The sequence below is a fragment of the Ranitomeya variabilis genome, chromosome 1 (assembly GCF_051348905.1).
Source record: "Ranitomeya variabilis isolate aRanVar5 chromosome 1, aRanVar5.hap1, whole genome shotgun sequence".
Classification (NCBI taxonomy): domain Eukaryota; kingdom Metazoa; phylum Chordata; class Amphibia; order Anura; family Dendrobatidae; genus Ranitomeya; species Ranitomeya variabilis.
Window position 1 is genome coordinate 1,086,449,315 of NC_135232.1, and position 21,899 is coordinate 1,086,471,213.

Here is a 21,899-nt window from a genome sequence, read left to right on the forward strand (position 1 = left end):
GTCCCGATTCACAAGTCCATGTTTCGCTCTTGACCCCAAAGCATGGACCGACCTCTGGTCTTCTGACCTGACCATACATGCCTAGAGGCTGTCATTTTGGGTCAGGTGACCCTCGCCGTCCATTCTCCAGCAGTGAATCTGGATATGTGAGTTGTAACTTTTTTGGAGAGCTCTTTGCTCAGCCATAAAAAAAGAAATTACATTTTCGCTTTCCTGACAATTGGTAAATCTCTCCCAATAGTGACACTTTATATTAAAAAATTCAATGTATTTAATGGCTCGTGCATGGCTAATTTGAATCCGTGTCTCAGATCAAAATCAGTGGAAATGTTATAATAATGCTATAAAGGTAGATTTATTCACAAATTCCGGTTGTCTTTTTTTGCTACTTTTTTATGGTTTTTTCATTGCCTTCAATGGGTAAAAAAAACGCTGAAAGAATTGACACCGGGGCAAAAATTCTGCATCTTTTTCATGTGATCACTCATAACTTCCGTTTTTAGTTTAGTTTTATTTTTTTAGAATATCAGACATTTCTACATCATTGGAAAGATCATTTCATGTAGACTGCAGTGCGGCAAAATCAATGATAGGAATTCCAGAAAACGAAACCCCATGTCCCCAGATCACGGGTGACAGCAGAACATCAATCGCACAATGCAAAGACAGGGTTGGTGGCTTTTTCCCTCTCCTTTGTGTAGTGAGCCTGTAGAACGTACAAGAGAAGAGGTGACTGGTCGCCCACGGAGGGTTGTAGAATAATAATTGTGCGTGGTCGAGGCTACGCTTCTGATGGAAGAAAAAGAGACGCAAGAAGAATCGGTCACTGGTGATAGAAGATTTACTAGACTGTGTCCAGGTAACAGAAGAAAATTGTCTGAGTCGATAAAAAGTGTGTACAAAGAATGGACGCCTTTGAAATGTGATGCTGGAGAAGGATGTTATCAATACCATGGATGGCAAGAAGAGCAAACAACTCTAGCCAGGCATGTCACCGGAAGCAAGGATCACCAAGCTGCGACTTGCCTGCTTTTGGATACATCCTCCAAATAGAGCCATTACTGGAGGAGGACATGATGGTCGGAAGAGAAGACGGAACACGGCGAAGGGGAAGAGCAACCCAATGGAGAAGACCCTGGTAGACCATCTAGCTTTCTACATCATCGATCTTCCTACAAGAGAGTTCATCCATCAAGTCGCCATGGCTCGGGTTCAAGCTGATAAAAAATAGAAAGTAAGCCATGTATTCCTGGTATGAAGTTGAGTATAAGGACTGTTTAGTGCAGGTGATTAAAAAAATCTTCGAGTTCTACAAAGGAAAGCCATATTTATCTCTCAAAGACTTATCCATGTGCCTAAGCACCAACAGGAAGGTGGTTGCTACTTACCTGGTTGCTGTCACCTGCACCGATCGTCGCCGACAGAGCGGTCACAGGCCGCTCCTGCCGGCGATTCAGCTGCCTCTGCTGACATCACGTCGACAGAGCGCCAACTTCTTTTCCCACTCTGTTGATGGGGCGTGACTGCGATGTCATTCTGACTGACAGCCAGATCCCTGCTGCCTTACTGGGGGAGCAGCGTTCATGAAAAAAATCAGACATCTGTGTGCTGTTAGTTTTCCCGGACTGATGGATAAGAGAAAGCGGAGAAACCTTTTTGTTTTTCTCAGAGAAAAACTGACTCAATCAAGCTTCTGACCAATTTTGCTGTACGAGAACATTACTGATATCTGCATGAGCTCTTAGGCTATGTGCACACGGGGCAAAAACGGAGCACAGCATCCAGGTTATTGAGGTTTTTATTGGGTCGTTTTTCACTCCAAAAAATTCCCATGTTTACATACCCGAAGTACTCACTGTCGATAGGTTTTGAATATTACTTTCTTGTGATATGGTAATATAAAAAAAAAAAATTGGTGTTGTGAACAATCCAACGACAAAAGTGCACTTTTTTTTTTCTTTTTTCCCTAAGGTTTCCAGAATTTTGACCACTACTGTTAGGCTATATTCACATGTTACGTTTTTGATGCTTTTTTTTTCACAGGCAAAACCTGTTGGCAGTAAGAAACATGCAGAAAAAAAGGTTTTGCTTAGTTTTTGTTGTTGTGTTTTTTTTTTCTTTGTTTTGTTTTTTTTTTTTTTTTTGCATAAAAAAAAAAAAATCTGATGCCACCAGAAACACAGCAAAGAAACTGATACCTGCGGTTTTTTTGCACCACACCTCGTTTTCAATTGGTGAAATATGCTGGAAAAACTCGGAAAGATGCAAAACCCACAAAATACTGGGGACAAAAAAAAACAATCTGCGTGCATGAAATCTCTGAAATCTTTGCTGGTACTGTAAAATGCAGGTGAAAATTTGCGTTAAAAAACGCTGAAAAAACACAACGAGTGAACATAGCCATAAGTTCCTGTGCACATGGTGCAGATTTGTCGTGGTTCTTTTGTTTGTTTGTTTTTTTCTTTTTCTGCACAGATTTGTCACAAATGACAATGATGCCAGCAAAGTGAATGTCCGTTCTTTCAGTGTTTCGGCTTCAGATTACACCCATACTAATGAGAGCCATTTAGTAGGACTATCTGTAATCCAGAATATTTAATAATCTGGCACCTATCTGACACTACAGATCTAATGTTAGGGCAAAGTCGCACATAATCCAAGTGTTTTTTTTTTTTTTTTAAATAAAAATCACTTGTTTGTGCAGATTACAAAATCTTGGGTGTTTCTGGCTGCACTACGCTTCTCACTTGCTCCAGTGGGCCTTCCCTATAGGATTCTGCATTTTTGGTAAATCGCAGGATGAAACCTTTAGCGTGTAGTTTTCCATGTCAGACTTCCTTTGTTATGATGAGCTGGTTGTGGGGCTCGCCTGGTTTACGAGTGCTGTAAACATTAATGTCCGCCCCTCCTATAGTAAAGGACATGCTCTGCAGGTGTTAGCAGGGAAGTGATGAATAGTCAACCTCTTCCTGTGAGAAACTCCCAGCAGCTGATTATGGCTGGTGATCAATCCCTGCCAGATCATCTGTCCATCTTGGAACCACTTCTCATTTTATGCTTTTACTAGAAACCCCATCTTAAAGGGAACAAGACAAGTGAGCACCCGTAGCGAAGACGTCACCATCAGCGTCCTAGTTCGTTCCCAACCTTCAGAGCTGAAGCTTAAATGTTTTCAGAAAGCAGATGAAAGGCGGCGAGGCTTTGTGTCCGCTCTGTAGTCCTTGTGATCGGGGAGAACATGAGCCTCCCGGCTGCACTGGTGGCCCCCAGCCTAAACAATACTTGTCCCAACTGGTTCCCTGTGTGACGGCCGTGATAAAAGCTGCTCACACAACCACTTCTAGCCCACAATTACCTGCGTCACAAACGTCTCGTTGGGTTGTGAAACCTGCGTACAGGTCATGTCTGGTATTGCAGCTGAGTTCTGTAGAAGTGAACGGTACAGAGCCGCAATACCGCACACAGCCTGTGGACCAGAATGGTGCTGTTTTGGAAGATCAGTCTGTCCGTAGTGCAGATTTAGACATAAAAGCAAAACCTTAGGTCCTAGTCCATCAAAGCAATTTTTACCAGAATTCTGTCGTAAATTGCTTGGAAAAGTCTAAAAAAATGTTGAAACTTTTGGCAATTTCACATAACTGGGGGTGCGACGCCACAGCCTGGCTGTGTTGTGAGGGTCCATGGCGCTACTCATGCCAGAAATCTTACTCCAGTCTCTCCCTCTAAATGAATTGGGATTGTATGACTCCTACGCGGCCCCTCATCAAGACCGGGAACTTATAAAGGCCTGTACTCCTTTTTCCCAATCGAAAAATTTGAGTATATATATACTAGATGGTGGCCCGATTCTAATGCATCGGGTATTCTAGAATATGTATGTATATAGCAGCCACATAGTATATAGCACAGGCCACGTAGTATATAGGAGCCATGGAGTATATAGCAGACAAATACTACGTGGCCTGTGCTATATACTATGTGGCTGCTATATACATACAGACAGACGTACATATTGTAGAATACCCGCTGCGTTAATACAGGCCACGCAGTATATAACAGCCCACGTACTATATAACACAGCCTACGCAGTATATAGCAGCCACGCAGTATATAGCACAGCCCCCGCAGTATATAACACTGGCCACGTAATATATAACACAGCCCATGCAGTATATAGCAGCCACGCAATATATAACATTGCCAGGTTAGTATATAGCACAGAGATGTAGTATGTAACACAGCCCATGTAGTATATAGCAATGTGGGCACTATATGCGTGGTTAAAAAAGACTTAAAATAAAAAATAAGCATATACTCACCTTCCGAAGGCCCCTTAAAGTTCTGGCACCTGTGTGCGGTGCACGCGGCAGCTTCCGGTCCCAGGGTTGGTATGAGCGCAGAACCTGTGATGACGTCGCGGTCACATGACCGTGACGTCATGGAAGGTCCTTCTCGCATAGCATCCTTGGCACCGGAACCTGCCGCTTGCACTGCCGAGGACAGAGTGCGACATCGGTGGGTGAGAATAACCTTTTTTTTTTATTATTCTTATTTGTAACATTAGATCTTTTTACTATTGATGCTGCATACGCAGCATCAATAGTAAAAATTTGGTCACACAGGGTTAATAGCTGCGTAACCGGAGTGCTTTACACCGCGCTCTGGTAACGCTGGCATTAACCCTGTGTGAGGGCTGACTGGAGGGGAGTATGGAGCGGGCACTGACTGGGGGAGGAAAGAGCGGCTATTTTGCCGCCGGACTGTGTCCGTCGCTGATTGGTCGTGGCAATGGTCGTGGGCGTTTTGCCACGACCAATCAGCGACTTGGATTTCCGTGACAGACAGAGGCCGCGACCAATGAATATCCGCGACAGACAGAAAGAAAGACAGAAGGACAGACATCTACTATATAATTGTCTACGGGTCACTTCCGTCTTTCTGCTGTCCTTCTGTCTTTCTTTCTGTCTGTCGCGAATATTCATTGGTCGCGGCCTCTGTCTGTCATGGAAATCCAAGTCGCTGATTGGTCGTGGCAAAACGCCCACGACCATTGCCATGACCAATCAGCGACGGGCACAGTACGGCGGCAAAATGGCCGCTCTTTCCTCCCCGCAGTCAGTGCCCGCTCCATACTCCCCTCCAGTCAGCCCTCACACAGGGTTAATGCCAGCGTTACCGGAGCGCGGTGTAAAGCACTCCGGTTACGCAGCTATTAACCATGTGTAACCAAATTTTTACTATTGATGCTGCGTGTCCAGCATCACTAGTAAAAAGATCTAATGTTACAAATAAGAATAATAAAAAAAAACCGTTATTCTCACCCTCCAACGTCGCCCGCTGTCCTCTGTAGTGCAAGCGGCAGGTTCCGGTGCCAAGGATGCTATGCGAGAAGGACCTTCCATGACGTCACGGTCATGTGACCGCGACGTCATCACAGGTCCTGCGCTCATACCAACCCTGGGACCGGAAGCTGCCGCGTGCACCGCACACAGGCGCCAGGACTTCAAGGGGCCTTCGGAAGGTGAGTATATGTTTATTTTTTATTTTAAGTCTTTTTAACCACGCATATAGTGCCCACATTGCTATATACTACGTGGGCTGTGTTACATACTGCGTGGGCTCTATTATATACTACATCTCTGTGCTATATACTAACCTGGCAATGTTACATACTGCGTGGCTGCTGTATACTGCATGGGCTGTGTTTATATATTACGTGGCCAGTGTTATATACTGCATGGGCAGTGTTATATACTGCGTGGGCTGTGTTATATACTGCGGGGGCTGTGCTATATACTGCGTGGCTGCTATACAGTGCGTGGGCTGTGTTATATATTACGTGGCCAGTGTTATATATTACGTGGCCAGTGTTATATACTACGTGGGCTGTGCTATATATTACGTGGCCAGTGTTATATACTGCGGGGGCTGTGCTATATACTGCTTGGCTGCTATATACTGCGTGGGCTGTGTTATATAGTACGTGGGCTGTTATATACTGCGTGGCCACTGTTATATACTGCGTGGCCTGTATTAACGCAGCGGGTATTCTACAATATGTATGTCTGTATGTATATAGCAGCCACATAGTATATAGCACAGGCCACGTAGTATTTGTCTGCTATATACTACATGGCTCCTATATACTACGTGGCCTGTGCTACATACATACATACATACATACATACATACATACATACATACATACATACATACATACATACATACATACATACATATTCTAGAATACCCGATGCGTTAGAATCGGGCCACCATCTAGTACACTATAAGACCTCAGTACTAGGACATCACACAGGAGCTTTCATCTCCTTCTGTTTACGGCCTCCTCTCTTCTGGGAAGGGTTTCTACAAAATTTTGGGAGAAGTTTGTGAGCAATTTTTCCCATTCACCCAGAGGAGCATTGTTACACCCAGACTTGGCCATCAGACTTGTAGATAGAGAAGTGTGAGCCATCACTCTACAACACACATCTGCTCCAGAGTCCAATGGTGGCGGCCTTACACCACTCCATCCTACGCTTGGCATTGTGCTTGGTGGTGTAAGGTTGCATGCAGATGCTCGGCCATGGAAACCCATGACCTTTTATTACTTTATTACCTTCCTGGCAGAATTTCTGCAGTTTCTTCCACTTCTCTATAATTCCACACAGAGGCGATTGTGGAATATTTAGGAGGAAGAAATGTCACGCGCTGACTTTTTACACCGGTGGCTTCTATTACAGGACCGCACTGGTATCTGAGCTCTGTGTAACCACATGGTAGTAAAGATAATAATGGAAGGAGGCATGGCAACGGGGGTGGTGGGATGTTAAGCTCTGGGGCCAAATACAGTATTATACTCCGGGGCCAGTTGTTATATGTCGAGACCAAGGGGACTGAATGAAAAACCTGAAAACAATGATTATGACGAGTATCCCGATACTTTGTCTATGGTGCTGCTGCAATGTGATTGAATTTACCATAAAGGACAAAACAAGGACCCGAGGCTTCAAAGGTAAAAGTGACTTGTTTTGGAAGAAATCAGTCTCTGTGTTGCCTATAAGGGTGCTTTCACATTGCGTTCTGTCCCCCCGTAGGGTCCGGGGACACATTCATCGACTGGGCCATAGACTGTAATGGTGGCAGCAGAGCGAACATGCGCTCTATCATGTTCCGGAGTATCAGTATCAGAATGGAGCCTGCCGTAGCTGTAGAAAAAAAGACCTCGACGCGCGTCCAAATGATACTCCTCTACTGCAGATTAGCGACCTTTATAAAGCTGGTGGGGCCCTTTTTGCAGGGTCGTCTATTATGTTCCCAGCTTTTTGCCTGACACATAAGGGAGGTGACTTTTTTTTTTTTTTTTTTAAAGATCTATTCACTTGGAGTTGGTGACCATTATTACTGTGGCTCCCCCTTTCTGCGCGGTATTATGCCTGACAGCTGATGACCCCTCTCGGAGGTTCGCCGTGACGTGGCCGTGGGCTTCTACATTCTGATCAGTATAACTAAGAACCTCGTGTTTAGCTTTTTCTCTGAGCCACGGTAGATCACTGTGTAATATTTGATTGGTCCTGGCCTTTTTTTACTACAGCTACAGTATCTCGTAATGGAGCCTACAAGCCCGGTGTACGGACCCTAGACAGTCCACGTAATGCTGTAACCCCCCAGGATGTAGCCCGATGGTCGATCTTCTGGGTTACAAGGTGTGTGGCAGATAATGGGTCTCATCTCTATTCTAATTTGTTCTTTCTTTGTCCTTCCAGAATCCTGAACAGTAATAAGATCTCTGAGCTGAAGAACGCTTCCTTTGAGGAGCTGAGCTTCCTGGAGAGGCTGTAAGTATTCCCTTCTGTTATGGTCCCAGTGGTGGACCTCCTGATGGTTCATTAGAAGATCTCACCGACACTGCTCCATCTTTGTATAGTGATTTAGTGTGAATGATGTTTTCCAGGATTGGATAAACATGGCGGCATTTCTACCACAAACAGCGCCACTCCTGCCTATGGGTCATGTTGCGATTCAGCTCTACTAAAATGAATGAGTCTTAGCTGCTTTACCGCACAAAACCTGTGGACAGATAGGCTTTACAGGAAACAGCCATGTTTTTAGTATTTTTGGAGAACCCCTCTATAGGGATTATCCAAACCCATTAAGGGAAACAAAGACATTCCAGCTCCCACGATCTAATGGAATAAAAGTCTATTATTAAATAATCCAAAGGACGGGAGGAAAGAGGTAATTCCCCTGTAACTGAGGAATAATGTACCAGCCCCAGTTATAGGGGAAACAAAATAAAAGTACTGAAATGACTTCCCCTCCTCCCAAAGGTCTTTTATGACTTTATGGAGGACACGGTGTGTAAAATAAATGAGGAATAAATAAAAAAATAAATTTTAAAAAAATGCAACAGTCAGTCAAAATCGCTGTTACCGGCCCTGTTCCCATGAAAAAATAAGTGTTCAGGATATAACAATTGATACAGAATGGGTGGCACGTTGATTAATGTATTTTAGTGGTCATAAAAATTAGAAATTGGGAAAAACAGATTCTCATTTTATTTCTCTTTTTAACCAATATCAGAAAAAAAGAGAGAATATGACATTGATCTTAAAATGAAGCCCCGTGTATCATGAAAAATAGCTGCAAAAATTACGTGAATTTTCAGACAAGAATATTATTTACAGCTCTTTAAACTGCATTTACTAAAAATCCTGAAAAATATGCCTGATCATGAACGGGGGTCCCGAGCTGGGTAAGCCTTCTTCTGTGCAGCACACAGCCTGACCGCGGCTCGGACGTTCTTACACATGAGCACGGAGTACAAGCACCGCTCGTTGTTTTTCTTAATGTGTTTTATATGAAGTGTTGTGGGAATGTGACTCCTGATTGCAGTGGCGGCTGCCGGTGATCCCTGCGTGTTGGGGGAGGGCGAGTGTTGTGGTATTTCGTGTGTTTTACTCTGCAGGAAATTGACTCTCGAGGGGACAAGTCTGAGAACGCGCCACACATTTTACAAGACTCCTTGCTATTTCTATCCTGTTCCCATGGATCGGATACTCACCCTCCCACAGAGTTTTCCTTTCTTTTTTCTCTTTTTCCTGACCTGCCTCATTTACTTTGTCAGTACTTTAGGAGATACAAACAGTTGGAAGTCCCGGTTTTATGATGGAGGAACGCTGAAGTCTCCCTGCAAATATATTCCCTCAGAATGGGACTTTATGGCACTGGACTGGTGAAATGACCCCGAGTGTCTGCGTTCTCCCGGTGGGACGGGTCCTTTTTCTCTATCGGTCTTCTATCTGCACTTCTCACATTCGAGCATGTGACGCGTCCTAATTCTATAAATTAGAGGAGGTTTCCATCTAATTTATTACAGAAATGACGGCATGTTGGGCACAATACACTTATCAACCATGGTGCCGATCAGAGAGGATGATCCCAGGCACAATGACCGTGCCCAAAATATTTCCTTTCCTTTTCTTTGTGCTGAAACTCCATCCATTGTGCAATAGTTTTGTGATTAGAGCTTCATTGCTCTCTTATAAAGTGATGGAGATGCTGAGGACGAGCCTTGTTTATTGCTTTCCCAGCTTTTACCTGCACGGCCGGTAGTTGGGTCACCGATGTGAAGGAGACGCCATGCTACACTTACACCGCCGCACCTTCATTCTCCACATTAGTGGGTCGTCCACACCCTACTGATCATACAGCGAGGACGTGTCCAAGCCAAACACCATCACTTTTCAGTATGACAACTCTATAAAGCCGATGGACGCATTGGCAATGTAAGGAATGTCCTCATTCACTGCCAGAAAACCGAGATCTTGACTTACAGCTTGTCATTATATGGCTGTAAACCGTGGCCAGAAGAGCACAGCTCTGTACAGCGTGCAGTGCAGATCAGTCCCTATAGATGAGAACAGGAGCTGATCTTCAGTACCGGCGGGGGTCACCATGTACGCGGTGTGCATCCGGAGCGGTGTACAGGCTTGTGCCCATGGATATGCTGACCGCCTCTGCCCCTCTCAGGATCAGGACCCCCCACCTATCAACACTACTAACCCGGGGCCGCAACCTATCAAAGATTAAACATTTAGTGTAGAGATCATAGAAGGGGGGCACAGTCCTTATATCCAGTGTTTAATGGTTGGACACTAGAATCGGTAAGAATCCATTTACACTGTGCGATGCCCAACGTCAGCCAGCTGGCGATATGATTGCCGGTGCGAGTAGACGACGTGCTGCCCATAAACTAATTTCACAAGACAAACGAGCATTTTGTTTGTTTGTCTGGTGCTCATCATCCGGTTTGCACTGTGAGAGTATCGTGAAGAGATCGTTCCCAGGAGCCATAATGGTGCGGTGTGATCGCACCTTAGGTTCTGGCGTACGACCCTCGGGGTAACCCCTATTTCTGAATATCAGACTCTGCCCTCGGCCTCCTGCTCTGGGTGTTATATGGATGATATCTGCCGGTCTCTCATTCCCCTTCATGCACAATGTCTGATATGCTGGTATCTGCTGAAGCAATGTACATAGCACCGGCACGTGTTTAGTTAATAGGTGCCACAGAGGTAACTGAGACTTCATCCTGTTTATTTCTTTTGTTCTGAGGGAAGTTGTCAGCCCGTGTTTGTTTTTCTGCTGGTGTCGGATTACATGGCCTGTGGGACAATGAGGACGGGCTCATGGCTGCCCACATCTCCCCGTATGCGGGCGGGTGGCGGAGGATATATATAAGTGGCATTCCATTGCTGGATATATTTAGCTGTGAGCAGTGACAATGGGCACCCTCCACTAAGGATTTACTGCTGGATATAGTCACAGGATTGAACACCAGGCTGGGTTACAACCATGTATTATTTAATCCACTCCTGTAATGTTGGTTATTAATCTGTTGAAATCCACAGTGTGAGTTTCATCTTCATTAACACTTGTATGTATTCGATGGTATTTTATTTCTACACTGAAAACCATTCCCAGATTATCAGCTTTATTAGATCCTGGATTGTAGAAACTATCATGTAATTTATCATTAGAGATGAGCAAGAAGATTTGCCTACCTCGGTCCGGTGTTCACTTCAGTACTCCCTAAAGCTGGACCAGGGCAGAGGGAGACTTCCTCGATGTTGGCATCCTGTCATTTGCGGACTCCTCTCCTCCCCTCGACAATACGTATGAATGTGGCATGCTCTTGGGTTTATGTCAGAAGCAGCACAGCCTGTTATATAAAGGAACTGCACAGACTTTACAACAGCAAAATGGTAGAAAATGATGAATGAAGCGTGTTTTGGAAGTTGCCTAACTTTTTGCTATCTATTTCCAGAGATCTTCGGAATAACTTGATCAGCACAATAGAACCTGGTGCCTTCTGGGGACTTTCAACTCTTAAACGGCTGTAAGTTAGCTTTAAGATATAAAGAAATGCAACAAGTCTTATTAATGAGTGCTGCACACAAGTCCGTAGAGACCTGAAAGGATAACACAGGTGAGGGTCCATGAGACGAGCCCCCTACCTGTTTCTGGAAGGGAGGTGTCATAATAGTGTTCACGAGCCCAGGTGAGGGTCCATGAGACGAGCCCCCTACCTGTTTCTGGAAGGGAGGTGTCATAGTGTTCACGAGCCCAGGTGAGGGTCCATGAGATGAGCCCCCTACCTGTTTCTGGAAGGGAGGTGCCATAATAGTGTTCACGAGCCCAGGTGAGGGTCCATGAGATGAGCCCCCTACCCGTCAGTGGAAGGGAGGTGTCATAATAGTGTTCACGAGCCCAGGTGAGGGTCCATGAGACGAGCCCCCTACCCGTCACTGCAAGGGAGGTGTCATAATAGTGTTCACGAGCCCAGGTGAGGGTCCATGAGATGAGCCCCCTACCTGTCACTGGAAATGAGGTGCCACAGTAGTGTTCACAAGCCCAGGTGAGGGTCCATGAGACGAGCCCCTACCAGTCACTGGAAATGAGGTGCCACAGTAGTGTTCACGAGCCCAGGTGAGGGTCCATGAGACGAGCCCCATACCCGTCAGTGGAAGGGAGGTGCCATAATAGTGTTCACGAGCCCAGGTGAGGGTCCATGAGATGAGCCCCCTACCCATCACTGGAAGGGAGGTGCAACAGTAGTGTTCATGAGCCAAGGTGAGGGTCCATGAGATGAGCCCCCTACCCGTCACTGGAAGGGAGGTGTCATAATAGTGTTCACGAGCCCAGGTGAGGGTCCATGAGATGAGCCCCCTATCCGTCACTGCAAGGGAGGTGTCATAATAGTGTTCACGAGCCCAGGTGAGGGTCCATGAGATGAGCCCCCTACCCATCACTGGAAGGGAGGTGCAACAGTAGTGTTCATGAGCCAAGGTGAGGGTCCATGAGATGAGCCCCCTACCCGTCAGTGGAAGGGAGGTGCCATAATAGTGTTCACGAGCCCAGGTAAGGGTCCATGAGATGAGCCCCCTATCCGTCACTGCAAGGGAGGTGTCATAATAGTGTTCACGAGCCAAGGTGAGGGTCCATGAGATGAGCCCCCTACCCGTCAGTGGAAGGGAGGTGCCATAATAGTGTTCACGAGCCCAGGTGAGGGTCCATGAGATGAGCCCCCTACCCATCACTGGAAGGGAGGTGCAACAGTAGTGTTCATGAGCCAAGGTGAGGGTCCATGAGATGAGCCCCCTACCCGTCACTGGAAGGGAGGTGCCATAATAGTGTTCACGAGCCCAGGTGAGGGTCCATGAGATGAGCCCCCTACCCGTCAGTGGAAGGGAGGTGCCATAATAGTGTTCACGAGCCCAGGTGAGGGTCCATGAGATGAGCCCCCTACCCATCACTGGAAGGGAGGTGCAACAGTAGTGTTCATGAGCCAAGGTGAGGGTCCATGAGATGAGCCCCCTACCCGTCACTGGAAGGGAGGTGTCATAATAGTGTTCACGAGCCCAGGTGAGGGTCCATGAGATGAGCCCCCTATCCGTCACTGCAAGGGAGGTGTCATAATAGTGTTCACGAGCCCAGGTGAGGGTCCATGAGATGAGCCCCCTACCCATCACTGGAACGGAGGTGCAACAGTAGTGTTCATGAGCCAAGGTGAGGGTCCATGAGATGAGCCCCCTACCAGTCAGTGGAAGGGAGGTGCCATAATAGTGTTCACGAGCCCAGGTGAGGGTCCATGAGATGAGCCCCCTACCCATCACTGGAAGGGAGGTGCAACAGTAGTGTTCATGAGCCAAGGTGAGGGTCCATGAGATGAGCCCCCTACCCGTCAGTGGAAGGGAGGTGCCATAATAGTGTTCACGAGCCCAGGTGAGGGTCCATGAGATGAGCCCCCTACCCATCACTGGAAGGGAGGTGCAACAGTAGTGTTCATGAGCCAAGGTGAGGGTCCATGAGATGAGCCCCCTACCCATCACTGGAAGGGAGGTGCAACAGTAGTGTTCATGAGCCAAGGTGAGGGTCCATGAGATGAGCCCCCTACCCGTCACTGGAAGGGAGGTGTCATAATAGTGTTCACGAGCCCAGGTGAGGGTCCATGAGATGAGCCCCCTATCCGTCACTGCAAGGGAGGTGTCATAATAGTGTTCACGAGCCCAGGTGAGGGTCCATGAGATGAGCCCCCTACCCATCACTGGAAGGGAGGTGCAACAGTAGTGTTCATGAGCCAAGGTGAGGGTCCATGAGATGAGCCCCCTACCCGTCAGTGGAAGGGAGGTGCCATAATAGTGTTCACAAGCCCAGGTGAGGGTCCATGAGATGAGTCCCCTACCCATCACTGGAAGGGAGGTGCAACAGTAGTGTTCATGAGCCAAGGTGAGGGTCCATGAGATGAGCCCCCTACCCATCACTGGAAGGGAGGTGCCATAATAGTGTTCACGAGCCCAGGTGAGGGTCCATGAGATGAGCCCCCTACCCGTCAGTGGAAGGGAGGTGCCATAATAGTGTTCACGAGCCAGGTGAGGGTCCATGAGATGAGCCCCCTACCCATCACTGGAACGGAGGTGCAACAGTAGTGTTCATGAGCCAAGGTGAGGGTCCATGAGATGAGCCCCCTACCAGTCAGTGGAAGGGAGGTGCCATAATAGTGTTCACGAGCCCAGGTGAGGGTCCATGAGATGAGCCCCCTACCCATCACTGGAAGGGAGGTGCAACAGTAGTGTTCATGAGCCAAGGTGAGGGTCCATGAGATGAGCCCCCTACCCGTCAGTGGAAGGGAGGTGCCATAATAGTGTTCACGAGCCCAGGTGAGGGTCCATGAGATGAGCCCCCTACCCATCATTGGAAGGGAGGTGCAACAGTAGTGTTCATGAGCCAAGGTGAGGGTCCATGAGATGAGCCCCCTACCCATCACTGGAAGGGAGGTGCCATAATAGTGTTCACGAGCCCAGGTGAGGGTCCATGAGATGAGCCCCCTACCCATCACTGGAAGGGAGGTGCAACAGTAGTGTTCATGAGCCAAGGTGAGGGTCCATGAGATGAGCCCCCTATCCGTCACTGCAAGGGAGGTGTCATAATAGTGTTCACGAGCCCAGGTGAGGGTCCATGAGATAAGCCCCCTACCCATCACTGGAAGGGAGGTGCAACAGTAGTGTTCATGAGCCAAGGTGAGGGTCCATGAGATGAGCCCCCTACCCGTCAGTGGAAGGGAGGTGCCATAATAGTGTTTACGAGCCCAGGTGAGGGTCCATGAGATGAGCCCCCTATCCGTCACTGCAAGGGAGGTGTCATAATAGTGTTCACGAGCCAAGGTGAGGGTCCATGAGATGAGCCCCCTACCCGTCAGTGGAAGGGAGGTGTCATAATAGTGTTCACGAGCCCAGGTGAGGGTCCATGAGATGAGCCCCCTACCCGTCAGTGGAAGGGAGGTGCCATAATAGTGTTCACGAGCCCAGGTGAGGGTCCATGAGATGAGCCCCCTACCCATCACTGGAAGGGAGGTGCAACAGTAGTGTTCATGAGCCAAGGTGGGGGTCCATGAGATGAGCCCCTACCCGTCACTGGAAGGGAGGTGTCATAATAGTGTTCACGAGCCCAGGTGAGGGTCCATGAGATGAGCCCCCTACCCATCACTGGAAGGGAGGTGCAACAGTAGTGTTCATGAGCCAAGGTGAGGGTCCATGAGATGAGCCCCCTACCCGTCAGTGGAAGGGAGGTGCCATAATAGTGTTCACGAGCCCAGGTGAGGGTCCATGAGATGAGTCCCCTACCCATCACTGGAAGGGAGGTGCAACAGTAGTGTTCATGAGCCAAGGTGAGGGTCCATGAGATGAGTCCCCTACCCATCACTGGAAGGGAGGTGCAACAGTAGTGTTCATGAGCCAAGGTGAGGGTCCATGAGATGAGCCCCTACCCGTCACTGGAAGGGAGGTGTCATAATAGTGTTCACGAGCCCAGGTGAGGGTCCATGAGATGAGCCCCCTATCCGTCACTGCAAGGGAGGTGTCATAATAGTGTTCACGAGCCCTAAAAAGGGAATCTCCACATAGCAAAGTCCATGTAAAATCCGCAAATAGCATTATAAATTAATAATAGATGATATAACAAGTGTACGGTAATAACGAATCTCTTGTCTTTATTTTAGAGATCTAGCCAATAATAGGATTGGATGCCTTAATGCGGACATATTTAAGGGGCTCCCAGCCCTGGTTAGACTGTAAGTATTATATTACATGTATTAAAGCTGAAGAGATAATAATAATATATCCTTGTGAAATACAAATATTTGGATGATTTAACAGGACATCAGACAATATAACTAAAGGGTATTCTGACTGTTCACTTCCACACCAGGAGGATAGCGGGGCCCGTGACGTCACGGCCACGGATACCTGCCGACATGGTTAGGACAGACGCACTATAATCACCCGTCCTGGCAGGTATTAATGGCTGTGACGCCATCGAGTCCGACGCGGGGGTTTGTGGAGCCAGAATAGAGACCTGGATGGCAAGCGATCTAGTTAGTTGGTGGCGTCACAAATATGCCACAAATGTCTGACCAGTGTTAATTTCAACTATAGTGATCCCTAACCATGTAAGTAAATGGAAGCTGTGCATTCAGTGTATTAAAGGGACACTGTCACCCCCTCCAGCCGTTATAAACTAAAAGCGCCACCTTGTGCAGCAGTAATGCTGCAGTCTAACAAGGTGGCTCTTTTAGTTTTTGTTGCTGTTATTCCCACAATAAAGGTATTTATAATTTAGCTCAAATACCTCTCTTTGTACCTGGAGGCGGGTCTGAAGCCTCCTCTTTGAAGCGCCCAACTGCCGTCAGTCATCTCTTCTGGGGCGATTGTCGCCGCCCCCTCAGCGCTGTTATCATCCGAAATCCGGCGCCTGCGCTCTGCTCTTCTGCCTGGCGCAGGTGCATAGAGCATTGGCCGTCCTAGTGCTGATGCCGGGTTCCGTTCTGCGCCTGTGCGGGCAGTGCGGCCACCCTGTTACTGAATCCCCGCCCCGCACTGTGTTATGCACTATGCACAGTGCGGGGCTGGGATTCCTGGGCATGCGCACTGCGCTTGTCAGACGCTCCCCCCTTTGTGTGCATTTGCCTTACAACATACAAACACAGACAACAAGACAAACCACACACCAGCTTGCCGGAATATACAGGTATCCTTGCCGGCGTTTGGAACAGCTGCACAGAACAAAAAGGGGGACCTGGGGGAGCGTCTGACAAGCGCAGTGCGCATGCCCAGGAACCCCAGCCCCGCACAGTGCATAATGCATAACACAGTGCGGGGTGGGGATTCAGTACCAGGGTGGCCGCACAGGCGCAGAATGGAACTTGGCATCAGCGCTAGGACGGCCAATGCTCTATGCGCCTGCGCCAGGCAGAAGGGCAGAGCTCAGGCGCCGGATTTCGGACGATAACAGCACTGAGGGGGCGGCGACAATCGCCCCAGAAGAGATGACTGACGGCAGTTGGGCGCTTCAAAGAGGAGGCTTCAGACCCGCCTCCAGGTACAAAGACAGGTATTTGAGCTAAATTATAAATACCTTTATTGTGGGAATAACAGCAACAAAAACTAAAAGAGCCACCTTGTTAGACTGCAGCATTACTGCTGCACAAGGTGGCGCTTTTAGTTTATAACGGCTGGAGGGGGTGACAGTCTCCCTTTAAGAAAGCAAAAAGGGTCCAAACATGCTAGTGCTCTGTATAGGAAACAAAGAACAAGGCTTTCCTCCAGTGTGGTTATAGATCATTCCTAAACAGTGATGTTTACCAGGCAGCCGGCCAAACACTTATTCTTACCATGATCCCAGAATGAATCATGGATTGACAGATGCCTAAAAACAAAACACATTACATAGGCATGTTATGGGATCCAACAAAGGACTATGTACTCTGCTGCCAGTCATTAATTGCTGCCAAAGACTGTGTTCTGCAGTGATTGGGTGGGTGATAGCCGAAATGCTTTCTCCTCCTACCCCCTCCAACACTCACCTTTTTTAGCAGATGAGTTAATTTTAGTTAATTTACTCGTTTATATAGTACTATTAATTTCTCAGCATGTTACAGACATCATCATCGCTGTCCCCAATGGGGCTCACAATCTACATTCCCTATCGGTACAAAAGTTTGCCCTGTTTAAGCAATTGAAAAATGATTTACATGGCATAATCTTATCCTTATTACTGAATGAATGCGTCCAAGAAAGCAACGTTGTACCAAATTCGAGAAGATTGTGAAAGAAAGTGCTACTTGTGTGGTTTCCAATAATACTCGCAATCATCCTTGAAAATCGGTTTCAGGAGTCCCCCGTAGGCAGCAGTTATAGCTGATGCCCCACTGACTGCGGGTACTGTGGAAAGAAAGTGTCTACATGGCACATCACCGACTTATAAGGTTTCATTAGAATATTTTACAAGTTATTAGTAATAGAGACCCTTATAAACCTGCTAAATCCAGATGAGAAGAATGGGATGGAGGAGCACATGGGCCAGATGAGAAGAATGGAATGGAGGAACGCATGGGTCAGATGAGAAGAATGGAATGGAGGAGCGCATGGGCCAGATGAGAAGAATGGGATGGAGGAGCGCATGGGCCAGATGAGAAGAATGGGATGGAGGAGCGCATGGGCCAGGTGAGAAGAATGGGATGGAGGAGCGCATGGGCCAGATGAGAAGAATGGGAAGGAGGAGCGCATGGGCCTGATGAGAAGAATGGGATGGAGGAGCGCATGGGCCAGATGAGAAGAATGGGATGGAGGAGCGCATGGGCCAGATGAGAAGAATGGGATGGAGGAGCGCATGGGCCAGATGAGAAGAATGGGATGGAGGAGCGCATGGGCCAGATGAGAAGAATGGGATGGAGGAGCGCATGGGCCAGGTGAGAAGAATGGGATGGAGGAGCGCATGGGCCAGATGAGAAGAATGGGAAGGAGGAGCGCATGGGTCAGATGAGAAGAATGGGATGGAGGAGCGCATGGGCCAGATGAGAAGAATGGGAAGGAGGAGCGCATGGGTCAGATGAGAGGAATGGGATGGAGTTGCTCATGGGCCAGATGAGAAGAATGGGATGGAGTTGCTCAGGGGCCGTGGCCCTGCAGACCCACAGTTCTATCTCTTCCATGTTACATCTAGTGCTACATCTCCTGGACGGGGTGAAGCGTTTCCTCCTATGTACAGGTCTCTTCTAGCTCATTGAGTAATTACAGGGTTCTGCATTGCCAACTCCTGGTAATGAATTGCTTTGCTACCTGCATTAGGGTGAGTTACTATTTTGCCTCCTTCCATTAGCTGTATGATCACACATAAAACGCCCGTAAACTGTACTTATCCTGTGCTGTGACGCCTGCCTTGTAGTAGATTATTAAGCTGTAATCTGACCAGGTATTTACATTGCGTGCAGTGAAAGTTTTTATATCTTCCTTCCTAGAAATCTCTCTGGGAATTTATTTTCGTCATTGCCGCAAGGAACATTTGCCAACCTGTTTGCCTTAAAGTCACTGTAAGTATCCTGTGTCTGCGTGGATTAGTATTTGTAAAAATGCTAGATATGATAAGGTGGTCTGTATCCAGTATTCCCGCACCGCCATCGTACCCCGACATATCTTCACAAAGTCTCCGTGATACGGATGACGGTCCATCATGATGATGACAAATGGTCTAATAAGGCTCATGGATTGTAAGGGCAAGGACGCAACTCTTATCCCCTTTATTAAAAAAAAAAAAAAGCTTCCCGTAAATGGCCCATAGACCATAATGTGTGCATGATCTATTGGGGAAAAAAATACCGTACGTGCGTGTTGGATCCTGTAAAATTTTCCATCCAGTTTCCCAGTGAGGGCTATATGTGGGATTATTGCAAAGTTTTAAGGTTGTGTCCATAAAAATCGTTCAGCGACATGGCTCTCTGTTCCCTTACAGTGAATTTCAGACAGACTATCTTCTGTGTGACTGTAATCTACTGTGGATGCTGCGATGGATAAAAGCCAAGAATATAACGGTCCGGGAGACCAAATGTTCCTACCCCAAGTCTCTGCAAGGGCAGCCGATCCCAGCAGTGAGAGCCGAACAGCTGACCTGCGGTAGGTGGAATAGCCATTATAGCACAAATCTGTGTATTCTCACAAACATGCATAGTCTGTAGGTATAGGGGCTCCGTACCTGTTCTCTTCAGGTCTCGCCTGTTGGCTCCGCTCCATTGTACAGAGCTGTGATATGTGACTACAGTTTAGCTACAGCACCTACTGGAGTCTGCGGTAGTCTGAGACACGCCTCCTGTCTCGTCATTGGCTCAGGCTAATACTCTCTTCCGATTGGCTTCCTGCTGAGCCTATCACAGCTCAGCAGGAAGTCGGTGCATGGGAAGCTGATTTTTTTCATGCCACGGGCAGTGAGAACGTCAGCTGGAGCCGCTGATTTCGGCAGGCCCAAGCGTTCCTGTGTTTGGGGAAGCCCAAATTCATTCATATGATACCAATCTAATGTGCATATCCTGCTTTAGTAAAGGGGGAACTGGAAAGTCTCTGTAAAGGGAACATGTCATGCCAAAAATGGTATCTCGTTTGGATGTTGGAGAGCAGATCAGATTAATGTATGGCTGGATGTTTGTGGGAAAAATTTCATTAAAGCTTCTATTTTAATCATTGAAATCCCTGATGTTTGTATGCATGAGTCCAGTGGGTGGTCCTTGTAAATGATTGGCAGTGTTCCCTGTATGCAGCGCTATCAATCACCGAGTAGGACCGCCCACTGGACTCATATATTATACAAATACCAGGGATTTCAACATCTAAAACACAAGTTATACTGAATCTGCTACCTAGAAACCCATGTAATATTCTGCTCCTCGTCTCCTCTACATCATGCTCTCCATAGATCTGACTGCACGTGCAATGTGACAGGTTCCCTTTAAGGCATTTTTATTACCTGTCACAAGACGCCCCTTTCTCAGACGTAATTGTTATGGCTTGCACAGGACTGCCCTCTTTTTTTGGATCTGGGGAGACATTTCTTAGGTGCAGATAGGTACATGCATCACTTGTTCCTATTCAGCATGTTAATGAGATCCCATCGCCGCTCCGGATCAGTCCGTTTTAGTAAATACATTTATTCTCCATGAAATGACCGTTCTGGCCGGATCTTTTCCGATAACTGCACCGTGCTGCTCCTCTATAATTCCTCTGAATAAAATGACAATTGGGCGGTAACGTCCCCTCTTATTATAAGCTTAAAGTCTGATACCGTCAACTCTGATTGGACAATGTAGGGACTCGCCCCGAGCTGGTAACGCCCAGTTGTCAGTTTATTATTATTTTCTAGGAGTTCTAGAATTTTACAAATAAGATTTCCTGAGCAGAGCTGTCGGGAGCGGTGCCGGCTCGCTGTGAGGATGCCCTGAAGGACGTGTGCGGGTCCATTACTGGTGGCGTTCACCTTCACAGCTGCTCACATTCACCTCTTCTCTCATCCACCACCGCGTCGGCCCTGATGTTTCCTGGCAGCCGATCCGTACCGGTGAGATCACACGTCCAGGTCCTTACTTGTACTGAGAGTACATTATCCTGTGCGTGATTCTCCCGCCGAGCACTCTTCTTTTTCTTCTGATCCTCGGCAGCTCAGCTGTGCACGCCGTGTCTCCCATGTGCACGCCTGTCACGAAGCTGAGGCATGACTTCACCTCCTCTGGGTGGATTAATGTGTCTGCTATTGACAGGACTTGATGGGTAAATAAGACGAGGCATGACTTGCTGGAGATGTGTATCAGCACAGGCGGAAGACGAGACGTCTAGAGCGGCTCCAGGGGGCCACATACTGTAGGGAAACATGGCCTCCTGATGATGAACAGTCCCCGCAGGGGGATATATACACTGCTGTTCTGGTTAGGAGGTGAAAGTTCATTGATCATAAATATTTCCTGGCTAAATGCAACCTTCTATATAGTCTTCATTACAAGTGTTCTATCATCAGAGTGTCTGCAAGTCCTTTTATCTAGCAGAGTGCTCTACAAACATCATACAAATCCAGCAAAGCTCCTGCTTGTGACTGCTCTCCCCTCTCTTCTCTCGGTGTTAGGGAATAGTCAGACGGCCGTATTTTGTGACGTTACAATCTGTGTTTAAATATTTTTGTGGTCTGATTTGTGTATGATGCATCAGCACCAAATAGTCTGTGGTGGTGAAGTAAGAAAAATATAAACCTATGTATTCACCCAATTTCTGCTGCAAGCAATTCCCTTCATAAGTCCCATGCTTAGTGACAGGACGTCCACCTGCGTGCAATCTAAGTGTCACATGTCTGTCGGTATCTACACTTTACTTATTCTAAAAGGCCACTGAGGCTGCAACACCATTAAGCAAGAGGCACCAGTAACCCAACAACAATATGAAGACCAAGGAGATCTCCAAACAAGTCAGGGACTAAGTTGTTGAGAAGTACAAGTCAGGGTTGGGTTAAAAAAAAAAAAAAATGGAACG

At 47.4% G+C, this 21,899-nt stretch overlaps 1 protein-coding gene across 1 annotated transcript in view; it reads left to right on the plus strand.

The window, feature by feature from the left end:
* Positions 1-21,899, plus strand: part of ADGRA3 (adhesion G protein-coupled receptor A3) — a 71,447-nt gene that overhangs the window by 18,090 nt on the left and 31,458 nt on the right. The window contains exons 2-6 of the mRNA XM_077279972.1: positions 7,767-7,838; positions 11,330-11,401; positions 15,560-15,631; positions 18,857-18,928; positions 19,348-19,508. Of these exons, the coding sequence (XP_077136087.1) occupies positions 7,767-7,838; positions 11,330-11,401; positions 15,560-15,631; positions 18,857-18,928; positions 19,348-19,508 (449 nt within the window). The remainder of the gene's footprint in view (positions 1-7,766; positions 7,839-11,329; positions 11,402-15,559; positions 15,632-18,856; positions 18,929-19,347; positions 19,509-21,899) is intronic.